Raw genomic sequence first — 15,886 nt, 5'->3', positions numbered from 1 at the left:
ACCGATACCGATATATACAGTCGTGGAATTAACACATTATTATGCCTAATTTGGACAACCAGGTATGGTGAAGATAAGGTCCTTTTAAAAAATATTAATAAAATAAAATAAGATAAATAAATCAAAAACATTTTCTTGAATAAAAAAAAAAGTTAAACAATACAAAAACAGTTACATAGAAACTAGTAATGAATGAAAATGAGTCAAATTAACTGTTAAAGGTTAGTACTATTAGTGGACCAGCAGCACGCACAATCATGTGTGCTTACGGACTGTATCCCTTGCAGACTGTATTGATATATATTGATATATAATGTAGGAACCAGAATATTAATAACAGAAAGAAACAACCCTTTTGTGCAAATGAGTGTAAATGGGGGAGGGAGGTTTTTTGGGTTGGTGCACTAATTGTAAGTGTATCTTGTGTTTTTTATGTTGACTTAATTTAAGAAAAGGAAAAAAAAAAAAACGATACCGATAACAATAAAACCGATACCGATATTTTCCGATATTACTTTTTAAAGCACTTATCGGCCGATATTATCGGACATCTGTAATTTTGTCAATGTTTACACATTGTATGCACATTAAATCAACAAAAACAATCCTGACTTTGGAGCAATGTTCACGGACTCTAGTATTTGGCTCTCTGTTAGATGCAATGGTTTTCCATATTGGGACCACGATTTCAGTCCTAACTTGTTCACACCTCCTCATATGGAAGCTACTTTTCCTTGTTGATGTCTCAAGAAGGGTAGAAATACAAGCACACACACACACACACACACTAAAAAAGAGAAGAGACAAACATCCCTGAGGGCGACCAATGGGAGCAGAGAGATGCAGGCTGGGCGGGGCTAAGCGCCAGCTATAGAAAAGGGGGATGCTGCAGTCCCGTCCCCTCATATCTCACTCCACCCTTACAATAAAAAAAAAAAAAAAAAAAAAAAAAAAAAAAGGGCACGCAGCGGCAGCAGCAGCACGGGGGAGGACGCGCGCGCCGGGAAGCACCCAGCAGTATGTGCGCGCCCACGGGAGGGGCCGACAGAAAATGGCGAGTCTGTGCAAACGGCAGCAATGCACGGTAGAGAGGCGCGGCTTTCGGCAGGAACTTGACTCCTGGAGGCACAAACTCATTCACTGTGTAGGTAAGCTCGTTTGGGATTGTGCGTGTGCGTGTGCGTGTGCGTGGAATGGCAGCGGGTGGACACGAAAAAAAAAAAAAAACACACACACAAAAAAAAAAAATCGGAGCTGTCATGTTTTCCTGCGTGTTTGTGGCGGGACACTTCCGGAATAGTCCGGCCTTTCTCCGCCTTGCTGTTGGACAACAAGAAAGTGTTGATGTGATTATTTATTCATTTTTGTTGTCTTTTGTAGAGCTTTGAGATTCCCGACATGTTTATTTATTGTAAGCAGTGCGCGTCACGTGGTCTCTGGGAGCCGCGCCGCGGCCAATCAGCGCGGCCGTGCCCGAGTGCGCGCCGCCGCCGGCCCTGTCTTTTTCTTTTTTTTTTTTTTTTTTTTTTTGCGCGCGGCCGATCTCCAAACATGATCCCATCCCTCCTCCTCCCCCCTCCTCTTCCTCCCCCTCTTCCTCCTATGGAAATGGTGTTTTGTGCGCGCGCATCTCTGCATAGGAGAAATGTGCCCGATTATTGTGGTATGAAAAGGGGGAGGGGCTTCTGGACATTGTTGATGTTTTTTTAGAGGGTTGGGGGCGGGGCCTCCGTGGTCCGTGTTGTTGTAAAATGCCAAGGTGTCGCTACTTTGACTTCCCGCCGCCTTTTGGAGCACTTTTTTATGACTCTGTGTTAATTATAAAACAATAAATAGTCCGATATGAACATTTTTGTATCATTATAATCAATTTTATCACCCTTTTTGTTGAACATGCTCAAAAAGTACACACACTGAAAAATAAGTCAGATATACGGTGCATGCGAATGCTACATGCGCGCCGCTGTTAGCTTGCTAACATTAGCACGCTAAACTTTTTTTTTTGCTAATGTTGCTAACATTTACCCCAGAGTCATATAATTTTGTACTTTGTATATGCTAACTTTTTTTTCTTAACCAAACTTTGCAACCATTTACCTCAAAGTCACATAACTTGACATATGCTAACTGTAAACATAAATGATGAATAAATAAATAAATTATTATTTATAACTATTATTAATTAATATTTATTGTAATATTAATTAATTAATTATAATATAATATTATATTATATTATATTATATTATATTAATATATTATTATATATTATTTAATTATAATATTTAATATAATTATTCTTTATAACTGTAAACATGCTGGAATTTTAACATTAGCATGCGAACGGTTTACGTACGCCGCGGCAAAGTTGTGTGAGTGCGGGGGTGCACGGCGGAATAGTTGGCGGGGAAAAGATAGCATGCTAACGTTGAAAATGCTAACATGTTTACAGTTAGCATATGTCAAGTTATGTGACTCTTGGTTACAAAATTTGCTCTAAAAAAGTTAGCATGTATAAAGTACCAAATTATATGACTCTGGGGTAAATGTTAGCAACATTAGCAAAAAAGTTTAGCAAGGAATTTTAGCATATGTCAAGTACCAAGTTATATGACTCTGGGCTAAACGGTAGCAAAATTAGCAAATATTTTTTTAGCATATGTCAAGTTATGTGACTCTGAGCTAAATGGTTGCAAAATTAGCTAAAAAAAAAGGTAGCATACCGTATTTCCTTGAATTGGCGCCGGGAATATAGTATTCGCCTGCCTAGAATTACAGCCGGGTCAAACTCGTTCCGCAAAATAATTAGCGCATGCTTGGCACTTCCGCCGGGTCAAATATGAGTCATTAAATGACTCCCGCCTCCAGGAGGTAGAGGGCGCTAGTGATCCTTCTTGCGACTACCAGTACTGCAGGAGACAGGTACTGCAGAAGAAGACAACAAGCAGCAAGCATGCAGCAATTGTTTGCTTGCACTTTTAACATGGAGGATTACATGTCTAAAATAAAACCGTTTTCTAAACTGGACTTTCAATCGAAGCAGGAGGTAATAATTAAAGGAATATCTCCAGAGACTTTTAAAATAGAAGAAAGATGAGAAAGACTGCCTTTGATCAGAAGCAGCTGCACATGGACCCATCTACAAGTAAAGGTAAGATCATAATAACGTTTTTTTTATTAAATGTGTTTTTAATGATAAGGTATGCGCCGGAGTGAGAAGAGGTTTTAAAATAATTAGAGCATGCTTGCTCATTCCGCATGGTTTTGGTAACCGCAGGAGTGAGAAGAGGTTTTAAATTAATTAGCGCCCCTGCGGCTATTCAAGGAAATACGGTATATAAAGTACCAAATTATATGACTCTGGGGTAAATGTTAGCAACATTAGCAAAAAAATTTAGCAATGATTTTAGCATATGTCAAGTACCAAGTTATATGACTCTGGGATAAACGGCGGAAAAATTGGCCAAAAAAAAAGAAGTTTGCATGCTAACAGTTAGTATATGTCACGACCAAGTTATGACTCGGAAGTGTGCGGTGGTATAGTTGGCTGAAAAATGTTGCATGCTAATGTTGGCATGCTAACAGTTAGCATATGTCAAGTGCCAAGTTAAATGACTCTGGGGTAAATGGTTGCAAAATTAGCAAAAAAAGTTGGCATGTATAAAGTACCAAAATATATGACTCTGGGGTAAATGGTTGCAAAATTAGCAAAAAAGTTTAGCATATGTCAAGTACCAAGTTATATGACATTGGGGTAAACGGCGGCAAAAAAGGCACAAAAAAAAACGTTTGCATGCTAACAGTTAGCACATGTCACGACCAAGTTATGACTCTGGGGTGCACGGCGGAATAGTTGGCGGGAAAAGATAGCATGCTAATGTTAAAATGCTAACATGTTTATAGTAAGCATTTATCAAGTTATGTGACTCTGAGGTAAATGGTTGCAACATTAGCTTTAAAAAAGTTAGCATATGTAAAGTACCAAATTATATGACTCTGGGGTAAACGGCGGCAAAATTGGCAAAAAATAAGAAGTTTGCATGCTAACAGTTAGCATATGTCACGACCAAGTTATGACTCTGTGGTGTGCGGCGGTATAGTTGGCTGAAAAATGTTGCATGCTAATGTTGGCATGCTCACAGTTAGCATATGTCAAGTGCCAAGTTATATGACTCTGGGGTAAATGGCGGAAAACTTGGCAAAACATTTTTTTGCATGCTAACAGTTAGCATATGTCACGACCAAGTTATGACTCTGAGATGTGCGGCGGTATAATTGGCTGAAAAATGTTGCATGCTAACGTTGGCATGCTAACAGTGAGCATATGTCAAGTACCAAGTTATATAACCCTGGAGTAAACAGTGGCAAAAATGGTAAAAAAAATAATGCTAACAGTTAGCATGCTAGCATTTTGTATATGTCACGACCAAGTAATGACTCTGAGCTGTAGGACGATATAACTGGCTGAAATAGTTAGCAGGCTAATGTCAACATTTAACAACAACCACAGATTTTATGGTAAACTCTAGATATTACCGAATTTTACCGTAAAAAAATCAGTGGTACCGTTTTTCCACTGTATTACACCCTAAAAAATGCAACATCAACCATAGATTCTACGGCAAACCGTAGATTTTACCGTACAAATCTGGCCGCTACGTTGCCAGAATTTTGCCGTATAAAAAGCAATGGTACCGTTTTTTTATTTATAGTAATGCGCTGTAAAAACAACCGTCGACTTTACGCCAAAAAAACCTGGGCCCTCTGTCTCCAGAATTTTACCGTAAAAAAAATCAGTGGGACCGTTTTTCCACAGTAATAAACCGTGAAAACAACAACTACCACAGATTGTACGGGAAACCGTAGATGGTACCGTAAAAAATTGTCTGTTCTGTCGGCAGAATTTTACCGTCAAAAATCTGAGGTACTGTTTTTCTACGGTAATACATCGTAAAAACAACGACAACCCCAGATTGTACGGTGAACCGTAGATGTTACCGTAAAAAACTGGCCGCTCTGTCGCTAGAGTTTTACCGTGAAAAATCTGTGGTACTGTTTTTCTACGGTAATAAACCGTGAAAACAACAACAAACCCAGATTGTACGGTAAACTGTAGATGGTACCGTAAAAAAACTGTCTGTTCTGTCGGCAGAATTTTACCGTCAAAAATCTGTGGTACTGTTTTTCTACGGTAATACATCGTGAAAACAACAACGTCCCCAGATTGTACGGTAAACCGTAGACTTTACCGTAAAAAACTGTCTGTTCTGTCGCCAGAATTTTACCGTCAAAAACCTGTGGCACTGTTTTTCTACGGTAATACACCGTAAAACAACAAATACCACAGATTCTACAGTGAACCGTAGATGTTACCATAAAAAACTGGCCGCTCTGATGCCAGAATTTTACCGTCAAAAAATCAGTGGTACTGTTTTTCTACAGTAATACATCGTAAAACAACAACAACCCCAGATGTTACCGTAAAAAACTGTCTATTCTGTCGCCAGAATTTTACCGTAACAAAATTAGTGGTACTGTTTTTCTACGGTAATACATCGTAAAACAACAACAACCACAGATTGTACGGTAAACCGTAGATGGTACCGTAAAAAACTGGCCGCTCTGTCGCCAGAATTTTACCGTAAAAATTTAGTGGTACTGTTTTTCTACGGTAATACATCGTAAAAACAACAACAACCACAGATTGTACAGTGAACCGTAGATGTTACCGTAAAAAACTGTCTGTTCTGTCGCCAGAATTTTACCGTGAATAAAAAAATCAGTGGTAGTGTTTTTCTACGGTAATACACCGTAAAACAACAACAACCACAGATTGTACGGTAAACCGTAGATGGTATCGTAAAAAACTGTCTGTTTTGTCGCCAGAATTTTACCGTCGAAAACCTGTGATACTGTTTTTCTACGGTAATACACCGTAAAACAACAACAACCACAGATTGTACGGTGAACCGTAGATGTTACCATAAAAAACTGGCCGCTCTGTCGCCAGAATTTTACTGTCAAAAAATCAGTGGTACTGTTTTTCTACAGTAATACATCGTAAGACAACAACAACCACAGATTGTAGGGTAAACTCTAGATGTTACCGTAAAAAACTGGTCGCTCTGTCGCCAGAATTTTATCAGAAAGAATCAGTGATACCGTTTTTTGTACGGTAATAAACCGTGAAAACAACAACAACAACCACAGATTGTACGGTGAACCGTAGATGGTACCGTAAAAAACTGTCTGTTCTGTCGCCAGAATTTTACAGTAAAAAATCAGTTTTACTGTTTTTCTACGGTAATACATCGTAAAAACAACAACAACCACAGATTGTACAGTGAACCGTAGATGTTACCGTAAAAAACTGTCTGTTCTGTCGCCAGAATTTTACCGTGAATAAAAAAATCAGTGGTAGTGTTTTTCTACGGTAATACACCGTAAAACAACAACAACCACAGATTGTACGGTAAACCGTAGATGGTATCGTAAAAAACTGTCTGTTTTGTCGCCAGAATTTTACCGTCGAAAACCTGTGATACTGTTTTTCTACGGTAATACACCGTAAAACAACAACAACCACAGATTGTACGGTGAACCGTAGATGTTACCATAAAAAACTGGCCGCTCTGTCGCCAGAATTTTACTGTCAAAAAATCAGTGGTACTGTTTTTCTACAGTAATACATCGTAAGACAACAACAACCACAGATTGTAGGGTAAACTCTAGATGGTACCGTAAAAAACTGGCCGCTCTGTCGCCAGAATTTTACCCTAAAAATTTAGTGGTACTGTTTTTCTATGGTAATACATCGTAAAAACAACAACAACCACAGATTGTACGGTAAAGCGTAGATGGTATCGTAAAAAACTGTCTGTTCTGTCGCCAGAATTTTACCGTCGAAAACCTGTGGTACTGTTTTTCTACGGTAATACATCGTAAAACAACAACAACAACAGATTGTACGGTAAACTGTAGATGTTACCGTAAAAAACTGTCCGCTTTGTTGCCAGAATTTTACCGTAAAAAAATCAGTGGTACTGTTTTTCTACGGTAATACATCGTAAAACAACAACAACCCCAGATGTTACCGTAAAAAACTGTCTGTTCAACAGCCACAGATTGTACGGTAAACCGTAGATGGTACCGTAAAAAACTGTCTGTTCTGTCGCCAGAACTTTACCGTTACAAAATTAGTGGTACTGTTTTTCTACGGTAATACATCGTAAACAACAACAGCCACAGATTGTACGGTAAACCGTAGATGGTATCGTAAAAAACTGTCTGTTCTGTCGCCAGAATTTTACCGTCGAAAACCTGTGGTACTGTTTTTCTACGGTAATACACCGTAAAACAACAACAACCACAGATTGTACGGTGAACCGTAGATGTTACCATAAAAAACTGGCCGTTCTGTCGCCAGAATTTTACTGTCAAAAAATCAGTGGTACTGTTTTTCTACGGTAATACATCGTAAGACAACAACAACCACAGATTGTATGTAAACTCTAGATGTTACCGTAAAACAACTGGTCGCTCTGTCGCCAGAATTTTATCATAAAGAATCAGTGATACCGTTTTTTGTACGGTAATAAACCGTTAAAACAACAACAACAACCACAGATTGTACGGTGAACCGTAGATGGTACCGTAAAAAACTGTCTGTTCTGTCGCCAGAATTTTACAGTAAAAAATCAGTTTTACTGTTTTTCTACGATAATACATAGTAAAACAACAACAATCCCAGATTGTACGGTAACCCGTAGATGGTACCGTAAAAAACTGGCCGCTCTGTCGCCAGAATTTTACCCTAAAAATTTAGTGGTACTGTTTTTCTATGGTAATACATCGTAAAAACAACAACAACCACAGATTGTACAGTGAACCGTAGATGTAACCGTAAAAAACTGTCTGTTCTGTCGCCAGAATTTTACCGTGAATAAAAAAATCAGTGGTAGTGTTTTTCTACGGCAATACACCGTAAAACAACAACAACCACAAATTGTACGGTAAAGCGTAGATGGTATCGTAAAAAACTGTCTGTTCTGTCGCCAGAATTTTACCGTCGAAAACCTGTGGTACTGTTTTTCTACGGTAATACACCGTAAAACAACAACAACCACAGATTGTACGGTGAACCGTAAATGTTACCATAAAAAACTGGCCGCTCTGTCGCCAGAATTTTACTGTCAAAAAATCAGTGGTACTGTTTTTCTACAGTAATACATCGTAAAACAACAACAACCACAGATGTTACCGTAAAAAACTGTCTGTTCTGTCGCCAGAACTTTACGTTACAAAATCAGTGGTACTGTTTTTCTACGGTAATACATCGTAAAACAACAACAGCCACAGATTGTACGGTAAACCGTAGATGGTACCGTAAAAAACAGTCTGTTCTGTCGGCAGAATTTTACCGTCAAAAATCTGTGGTACTGTTTTTCTACGATTATACATCGTAAAAACAACAACGTCCCCAGATTGTACGGTGAACCGTAGATGTTACGTTTTTCCCCCCTAAAATTCTGGCGACAGAGCGGCCAGTTTTTTCCGGAAAAAAAAAATCAGTGGTACTGTTTTTCTACGGTAATACACCGTTAAACAAGATTGTACGTAGATTTTCCCGTAAAAAACTGGCCGCTTTGTCGCCAGAATTCTCCCGTAAAAAACATTGGTACCGTTTTTCCATTTACAGTAATATGCTGTAAATGGAAAATGCAATGAGTTGTACGATGAAACAATATGTAAGGATGTATAATAATAGCATGAGGTCATCCTTAATATTCATGAATGATTTCCTGTTCCAAATGTCCTCTATAAGTGTCTTTGTAACAGTCCCAATAAAAGCAGTTTGACAAAATAAGACAGAGGTGGTTCTGTACAAGTGGACAAAAAAAAGCCTCTTCGCTCTTTTGTCCGCCGGGACCGGCATTGTGCTTTTATTTTGGAAGTCTGCTCCGACGACCCCTTCCCCCACGCCCGCAGCCTCCATTTCTGGCGTATTTCATTAGCCGGCGTTTAATCCGGTTACATCCAGCGAGCTGGATGTTATGTCAAGATTATGGTCCACTCCGCCTCTGATCTCTCCACCTCGCCCGCTCTCCCCGCCTCCCTAATCCGCTGCGCTGGACGCAGCGGCGGCGGCGGAACGCGGCGGCCTCGGGCTGAGTGTTTGCGGCACTTTTGGACGCATCTCCGGCGTCCAGATGTTGCGTGTTGACCTGTCACCTACTTATCCTTCTAATGACCCGCTGCCATGCTGCTTTTGAGCAAGAGACGCTCCTAATGATGAGGATGAAGAAATGTCTCCTTCACCTCAGCTGTGTCAACATGACCGCCACTGTTGTTGTTGTTGTTGCTGTTGTCTCTGATGGTGGCCTGGGAGGGCTAAAAAAACCGCTGACGTTTCGTCACACAAATGACAATTTCGAAAAACACACCAAAAAGGACAAATCACTTTACAATTTCAGAAAACAAAAGACGCACTTTACAATTTCGAAAAACACAATAGCAAAATACAAAACATTTTACAATTTCAGAAAACACAAAAAAAGACAAAACTTTTTACAATTTCAGAAAACAAATGAACAGAAGATTACACACTTTACAATTTCAAAAGACACAAAAAAAGACAAAACACTTTACAATTTCAGAAAATCCTAAAACAAAATGAAAAACATTTTACAATTTCAGAAAACACAAAAAAGACAAAAAATTAAAATGTCAGAAAATACAAAAAAAGACAAAACACTTTACAATTTCAGAAAAGACAAAAAAAAAGACAAAACACTTTACAATTTCAGAAAACACAAAAACAAAATCCAAAACATTTTACAATTTCAGAAAATACAAAAAAAAAGACAAAACACTTTACAATGTCAGAAAACACAAAAACAAAATCCAAAACATTTTACAATTTCAGAAAATACAAAAAAAAGACAAAACACTTTACAATGTCAGAAAACACAAAAACAAAATTTAAAACATTTTACAATTCCAGAAAACATAAAAACAAAATTTAAAACATTTTACAATTTGAGAAAACACAAAAAAAGACAAAACACTTTACAATTTCAGAAAACAAATGAACAGAATATTAAACACTTTACAATTTCAAAAGACACAAAAAATACAAAACACTTTAGAATTTCAGAAAATCCTAAAACAAAATGAAAAACATTTTACAATTTCAGAAAACACAAAAAAGACAAAACATTTAAATTTCAGAAAAGAAAAAAAAAGACAAAACACTTTACAATTTCAGAAAACACAAAAACAAAATCCAAAACATTTTACAATTTCAGAAAATACAAAAAAAAAGACAAAACACTTTACAATGTCAGAAAACACAAAAACAAAATCCAAAACATTTTACAATTTCAGAAAATACAAAAAAAAGACAAAACACTTTACAATGTCAGAAAACACAAAAACAAAATTTAAAACATTTTACAATTCCAGAAAACATAAAAACAAAATTTAAAACATCTTACAATTTGAGAAAACACAAAAAAAGACAAAACACTTTACAATTTCAGAAAACAAATGAACAGAAGATTAAACACTTTACAATTTCAAAAGACACAAAAAAAGACAAAACACTTTAGAATTTCAGAAAATCCTAAAACAAAATGCAAAACATTTGACAATTTCAGAAAACACAAAAAAAAGACAAAACATTAAAATTTCAGAAAAGACAAAAAAAGACAAAACACTTTACAATTTCAGAAAAGACAAAAAAAGACAAAACACTTTACAATTTCAGAAAACACAAAAACAAAATCCAAAACATTTTACAATTTCAGAAAATACAAAAAAAAGACAAAACACTTTACAATGTCAGAAAACACAAAAAAAGACAAAACACTTTACAATTTCAGAACACAAATGAACAGAAGATTAAACACTTTACAATTTCAGAAAATCCTAAAACAAAATGCAAAACATTTTACAATTTCAGCAAACACCAAAAAAAGACAAAACATTAAAATTTCAGAAAATACAAAAAAAGACAAAACACTTTACAATTTCAGAAAACACAAAAACAAAAAACAAAACACTTTACAATTTCAAAAAATACAAAAAGAGACAAAAGACAAAACACTTTATAATTTCAAAAAACACAAACAAGATAAAACACTTTACAATTTCAGAAAACACAAAAAAAGACAAAAGATAAAACACTTTAAAATTTCAAAAAACGCAAAAAAGACAAAACACTTTACAATTTCAGAAAACACAAATAAAGACAAAAGAAAAAACACTTTAAAATTTCAAAAAAACGCAAAAAAGACAAAACACTTTACAATTTCAGAAAACACAACAACAAAATCCAAAACATTTTACAATTTCGGAAAACACAAAAAAAGACAAAAACTTTACAATTTCAGAAAATACAAAAAAAGACAAATGATAAAACACTTTATAATGTCAAACAACGCAAAAAAGACAAAACACTTTACAATTTCAGAAAAAACAAAAAACAAAACACTATACAATTTCAGAAAATACAAACAAAGACAAAACACTTTACAATTTCAGAAAATACAAAAAAAGACAAAAGATAAAACACTTTAAAATTTCAAAAAACACAAAAAAGACAAAACACTTTACAATTTCAGAAATCACAACAACAAAATCCAAAACATTTTACAATTTCAGAAAATACAAAAAAAAAGACAAAACACTTTACAATCTCAGAAAACACAAAAACAAAATTTAAAACATTTTACAATTTCAGAAAACACAAAAACAAAATTTAAAGCATTTTAAAATTTCAGGAAACACAAAAAAAGACAAACACTTTACAATTTCATAAAACACTAAAACAAAAGATAAAACACTTTACAATTTCAAAAAACACACAAAACAAAGACCAAACATTTTACAATGTCAGAAAACAAAACAAAAAAAAAACACTTTACAATTTCAGAAAAAACAAAAGATAAAACACTTTACAATTGAAAAAAAACCCCACAAAAACAAAAGACAAAGCATTTTACAATTTCAGAAAAAAAAAAAAAAGACAAAACACTGGAACATTTTCAGAAAAAAACAATTACAAATGACGAAACACTTCACAATTTCATAAAACACAAAAACAATATACAAAACACTTTACAATTTCATAAAACACAAAAACAATATACAAAACACTTTACAATTTCAGAAAACACAAAAATAGACAAAATAGTTTACAATTACAGAAAACACCAAAAAAGACAAACCACTTTAAAATTTCAGAAAAAATATTAACAAAAGACGAAACACTTGACAATTTCAAAAAACAGAAACACGGAAGACAAAAGATTTCACAATTTCAGAAAACACAAACAAGACAAAACATTTTACAATTTCAAAAAACACAAAAACAAAAGACGAAACACTTCACAATTTCATAAACCGGAAAAGGAAATGTCCCAAAATCCCACTAAGTCAGCCAATCATTTTGTTAATATCTGCTGAGTATATGTATATATATATATATATATATATATATATATATATATATATATACCTGTGTGTGTGTGTGTATATACATATATATATATATATATATATATATATATATATATATATATATATATATATATATATACCTGTGTGTGTGTGTGTATATACATATATATATATATATATATATATATATATATATATATATATATATATATATATATATATATATATATATATATATATATATATATATATATATGTGTCAGGTTCAAACACTGATGACATCTATTAAACAGGCAAGAAGCAAGGAATTAAACAGAGTCAGGATTCAATTTGGCCCAATGAGGAGAAACGTCTGGGCTGTGGTCTTCGTACAGTCTTCCACAACGCTCTGACAAGAGGATTGCACGCTTCCTCTTTTATTTGGACTTTCCCTGATTACATGGCAACAGCTGTTTCTAAGGGGAGAGGGGGGTCGTAAAAACACAAAGTTTTGTGATAACTTAGATACAATTATTCTGACAATATATATATATTTGTTGTTGTTGTTTTTGTTTGTTTTTTAATCGATTTTGGATTTTTTCTAATGTATCGTTCCAAATAAGAATGGCGATTCATTAAAAAATCTATAAATTTTTGACCCCCCCCCCCCCAGCATTTAGCAAACAAAATCAGCGAAATGAAACAACTTCCACGTCTCGACGGATAGCTCGAGCTTCATTTCAAGATGTGTAGCGAAGCCTGGGTGCCACTTAAAAAGCGAGCCTTTTGAGCGCCTCGTCCCTTAGTGTCATGTTTGGTGTTGATAAAGTTTGGTGTTTGTCAAATAGAGGGCTGGGAGTGGCCGATGTTGGTGGGTTGAAATATCATCAGCTTTTCAACAGTATGTCAGTTCAGGGGGGGGGGGGGCGTGAAAAAAATGTGTCCCCTGGAGGGGTGTGAGAGAATAATTGAGAAGCACTGCTGGGGACACATTCCTCTTAGAACTGCTTTGTCTGTATATTCACTTTTGCACCACAGGGGATCTTTTAATAATCTGTGTGTACAGTATATTTACAGTAACACTGCTGAAGGAACTACAGTATCTTCATTCACTCCTCGTGCTTCAAATGACCCAAATTATGATGATTTTGCTCCCATGTGACCCAGTTTGGACAAAATGTAACACATATAAATATCCTGAGATCCAAGTAAGGCCTTGATTGTTTTTTTTTCATTTTTATTCCCTTTTTTGTGTTATTTTATTTTGCTTTCTTCATTAATTTAAATGTTACATTATTTTGTTTGCATTTATTGATATCTTTTTTTTTAAATGTTATTTTTTTTACAATTTAATTCAAATTAAATTTAGTCCAGGATGTTTTATTTATTTATTAAATTTTTATACATTTTATACATTTATACAGTTTTTTATTACTTTATTTTTATTTATTTATAAAAACAATTATGTATTCTTATATTTGTATTTATTTACATTTTTTAAGTTATATATATATTTTTTTGAATGTAATTTCATTTTTTTAAAAAATAATTTTAAATTAACATTATTTTTAATATATAGTAGAGTAGAGTATTCATTTATTTAGGTATTTATTTATTTTTATATAATTAATAAATTAATTTAATTAATAAATTAATACAATTTAACCTTTAATTACTATTATTTATATGTATTTTTTCTAGAGACCCAAAATAAATAAAACACTTTATTCCAGGATGTTTTATTTATTTATTGAATTTTTATACATTTTATACATTTATAAAAACATTTTATTACATTATTTGTATTTATTTATAAAAACAATTATGTATTCTTATATTTGTATCTATTTTCATTTTTTAAAGTTATATATATATATATATATATATATATATATATATATATATATATATATATATATATATATATATATATACATATATATATATATATATATATTTTTTTTCAATGTAATTTAATTTTTTTTTTTAAATAATTTTAAATTAACATTATTTTTATATATTTCTTCCAGAGTATTTAATTATTTAGTTATTTATTTATTTATTTTTGTTTTACATTTTTTAATTCAATGTATTAATTATTTATTGTTATTTATTCTATTGCTTTTAGTTTAGTTATTTAATTTAAATATATATGTAAAATAAAAATAAAACAAATATAATTTTATTTGTATTAATTAATTAATTAATTAATTAATTAAATTTATGTTTGTTTTAAATTTTTTAATTCGATTTATTCATTATTTATTGTTATTTATTCTATCGCCTTTAGTTTAGTTATTTAATTCAAATATGTATGTAAAATTAAAATAAAATAAATATCATTTTAATTTGTATTTATTTATTTATTAATTAATTAAATTAATCCTTCAATTAATATTATTTATATGTATTTTTTCCAGAGACGCAAAACACATAAAACACTTTATTCCAGTATTTGTAATTATTTATTTAACTTTCATACATAGCAGACTGTACATCCTGCGTATGAGAGGTCCTCAACATGGCGGTTCAGACTTCCCATCGACTTGTGGACGCTTGCGGACGCTCATACGAGCGAGCGTTTATCGGCGCAGATTGAAGTCTGACATGTTTATTTGTTTAGGGGCTCATTAGCGGCAGGGCGGGGGGGAAAGTGGCGCTGTCACGTGGCGCGCTACTCGTCTTGCTCGGAGGCTAACCACGCCGCGGCCTCCATGTTGACCTGCAGACAATGTTTGCCTGCTTCCTCTTGTTGCTGACAAATGACAGGAAGTGTCTCACTTGCCCATTTTCTCTCACGCCCCCCTCAGGGCCAAACTTTTTATTCAAACCTCCCCCTATTTTTTTTTTGTATGTGTCAAGGTAGCGTATTTTCCGGACTATATATAAGCCACGCCCACTACATTGTAGAATAAAATATGTTTCCATATATAAGTTGCAGATATATACCTTGTAAAATGAGTTATTTACACAGAAATATGTTTATTTACATGCCTTAGTTGTTTACAAACGGGGCCGGCAGTAAAACGGCTGATCAAACAAAACAGAAGTCATCCTCATGGACCCACTTCTCCAGTCAGCTTAAAGTTTAAAAGTTAAAGTAGCAATGATTGTCACACACACACTCGGTGTGGTGAAATTATTCTCTGCATTTGACCCATTACCCTTGATCACACCCTGGGAGGTGAGGGGAGCAGTGAGCAGCAATCGGTGGCCACGCCCTGGGAATCATTTTTGGTTATTTAACCCCCAATTCCAACCCTTGATGCTGAGTGCCAAGCAGGGAGGTAATGTGTCAGGTTCAAACACTGATGACATCTATTAAACAAGACAAGAAGCAAGGAATTAAACAGAGACAGAATTACATTTGGCTCAATGAGGAGAAACGCGTACACCTGTACCCTTGTGCAGTGTTCCACGCTCTGACGGAAGATTGTACGCCTCC

The 15,886-nt window shown here is 34.3% G+C and overlaps 1 protein-coding gene across 1 annotated transcript in view; it reads left to right on the top strand.

The window, feature by feature from the left end:
* The first annotated feature begins 842 nt into the window (after window positions 1-842).
* Window positions 843-15,886, top strand: part of lcor (ligand dependent nuclear receptor corepressor) — a 150,693-nt gene continuing 135,649 nt past the window's right edge. The window contains exon 1 of the mRNA XM_062026405.1: window positions 843-1,148. Coding sequence (XP_061882389.1) covers window positions 884-1,148 — 265 coding nt within the window. The 5' untranslated portion in view covers window positions 843-883. The remainder of the gene's footprint in view (window positions 1,149-15,886) is intronic.

Source organism: Entelurus aequoreus, linkage group LG18 (genome assembly GCF_033978785.1).
Source record: "Entelurus aequoreus isolate RoL-2023_Sb linkage group LG18, RoL_Eaeq_v1.1, whole genome shotgun sequence".
Lineage (NCBI taxonomy): Eukaryota > Metazoa > Chordata > Actinopteri > Syngnathiformes > Syngnathidae > Entelurus > Entelurus aequoreus.
This window is presented reverse-complemented; position numbering and strand designations above follow the sequence as displayed.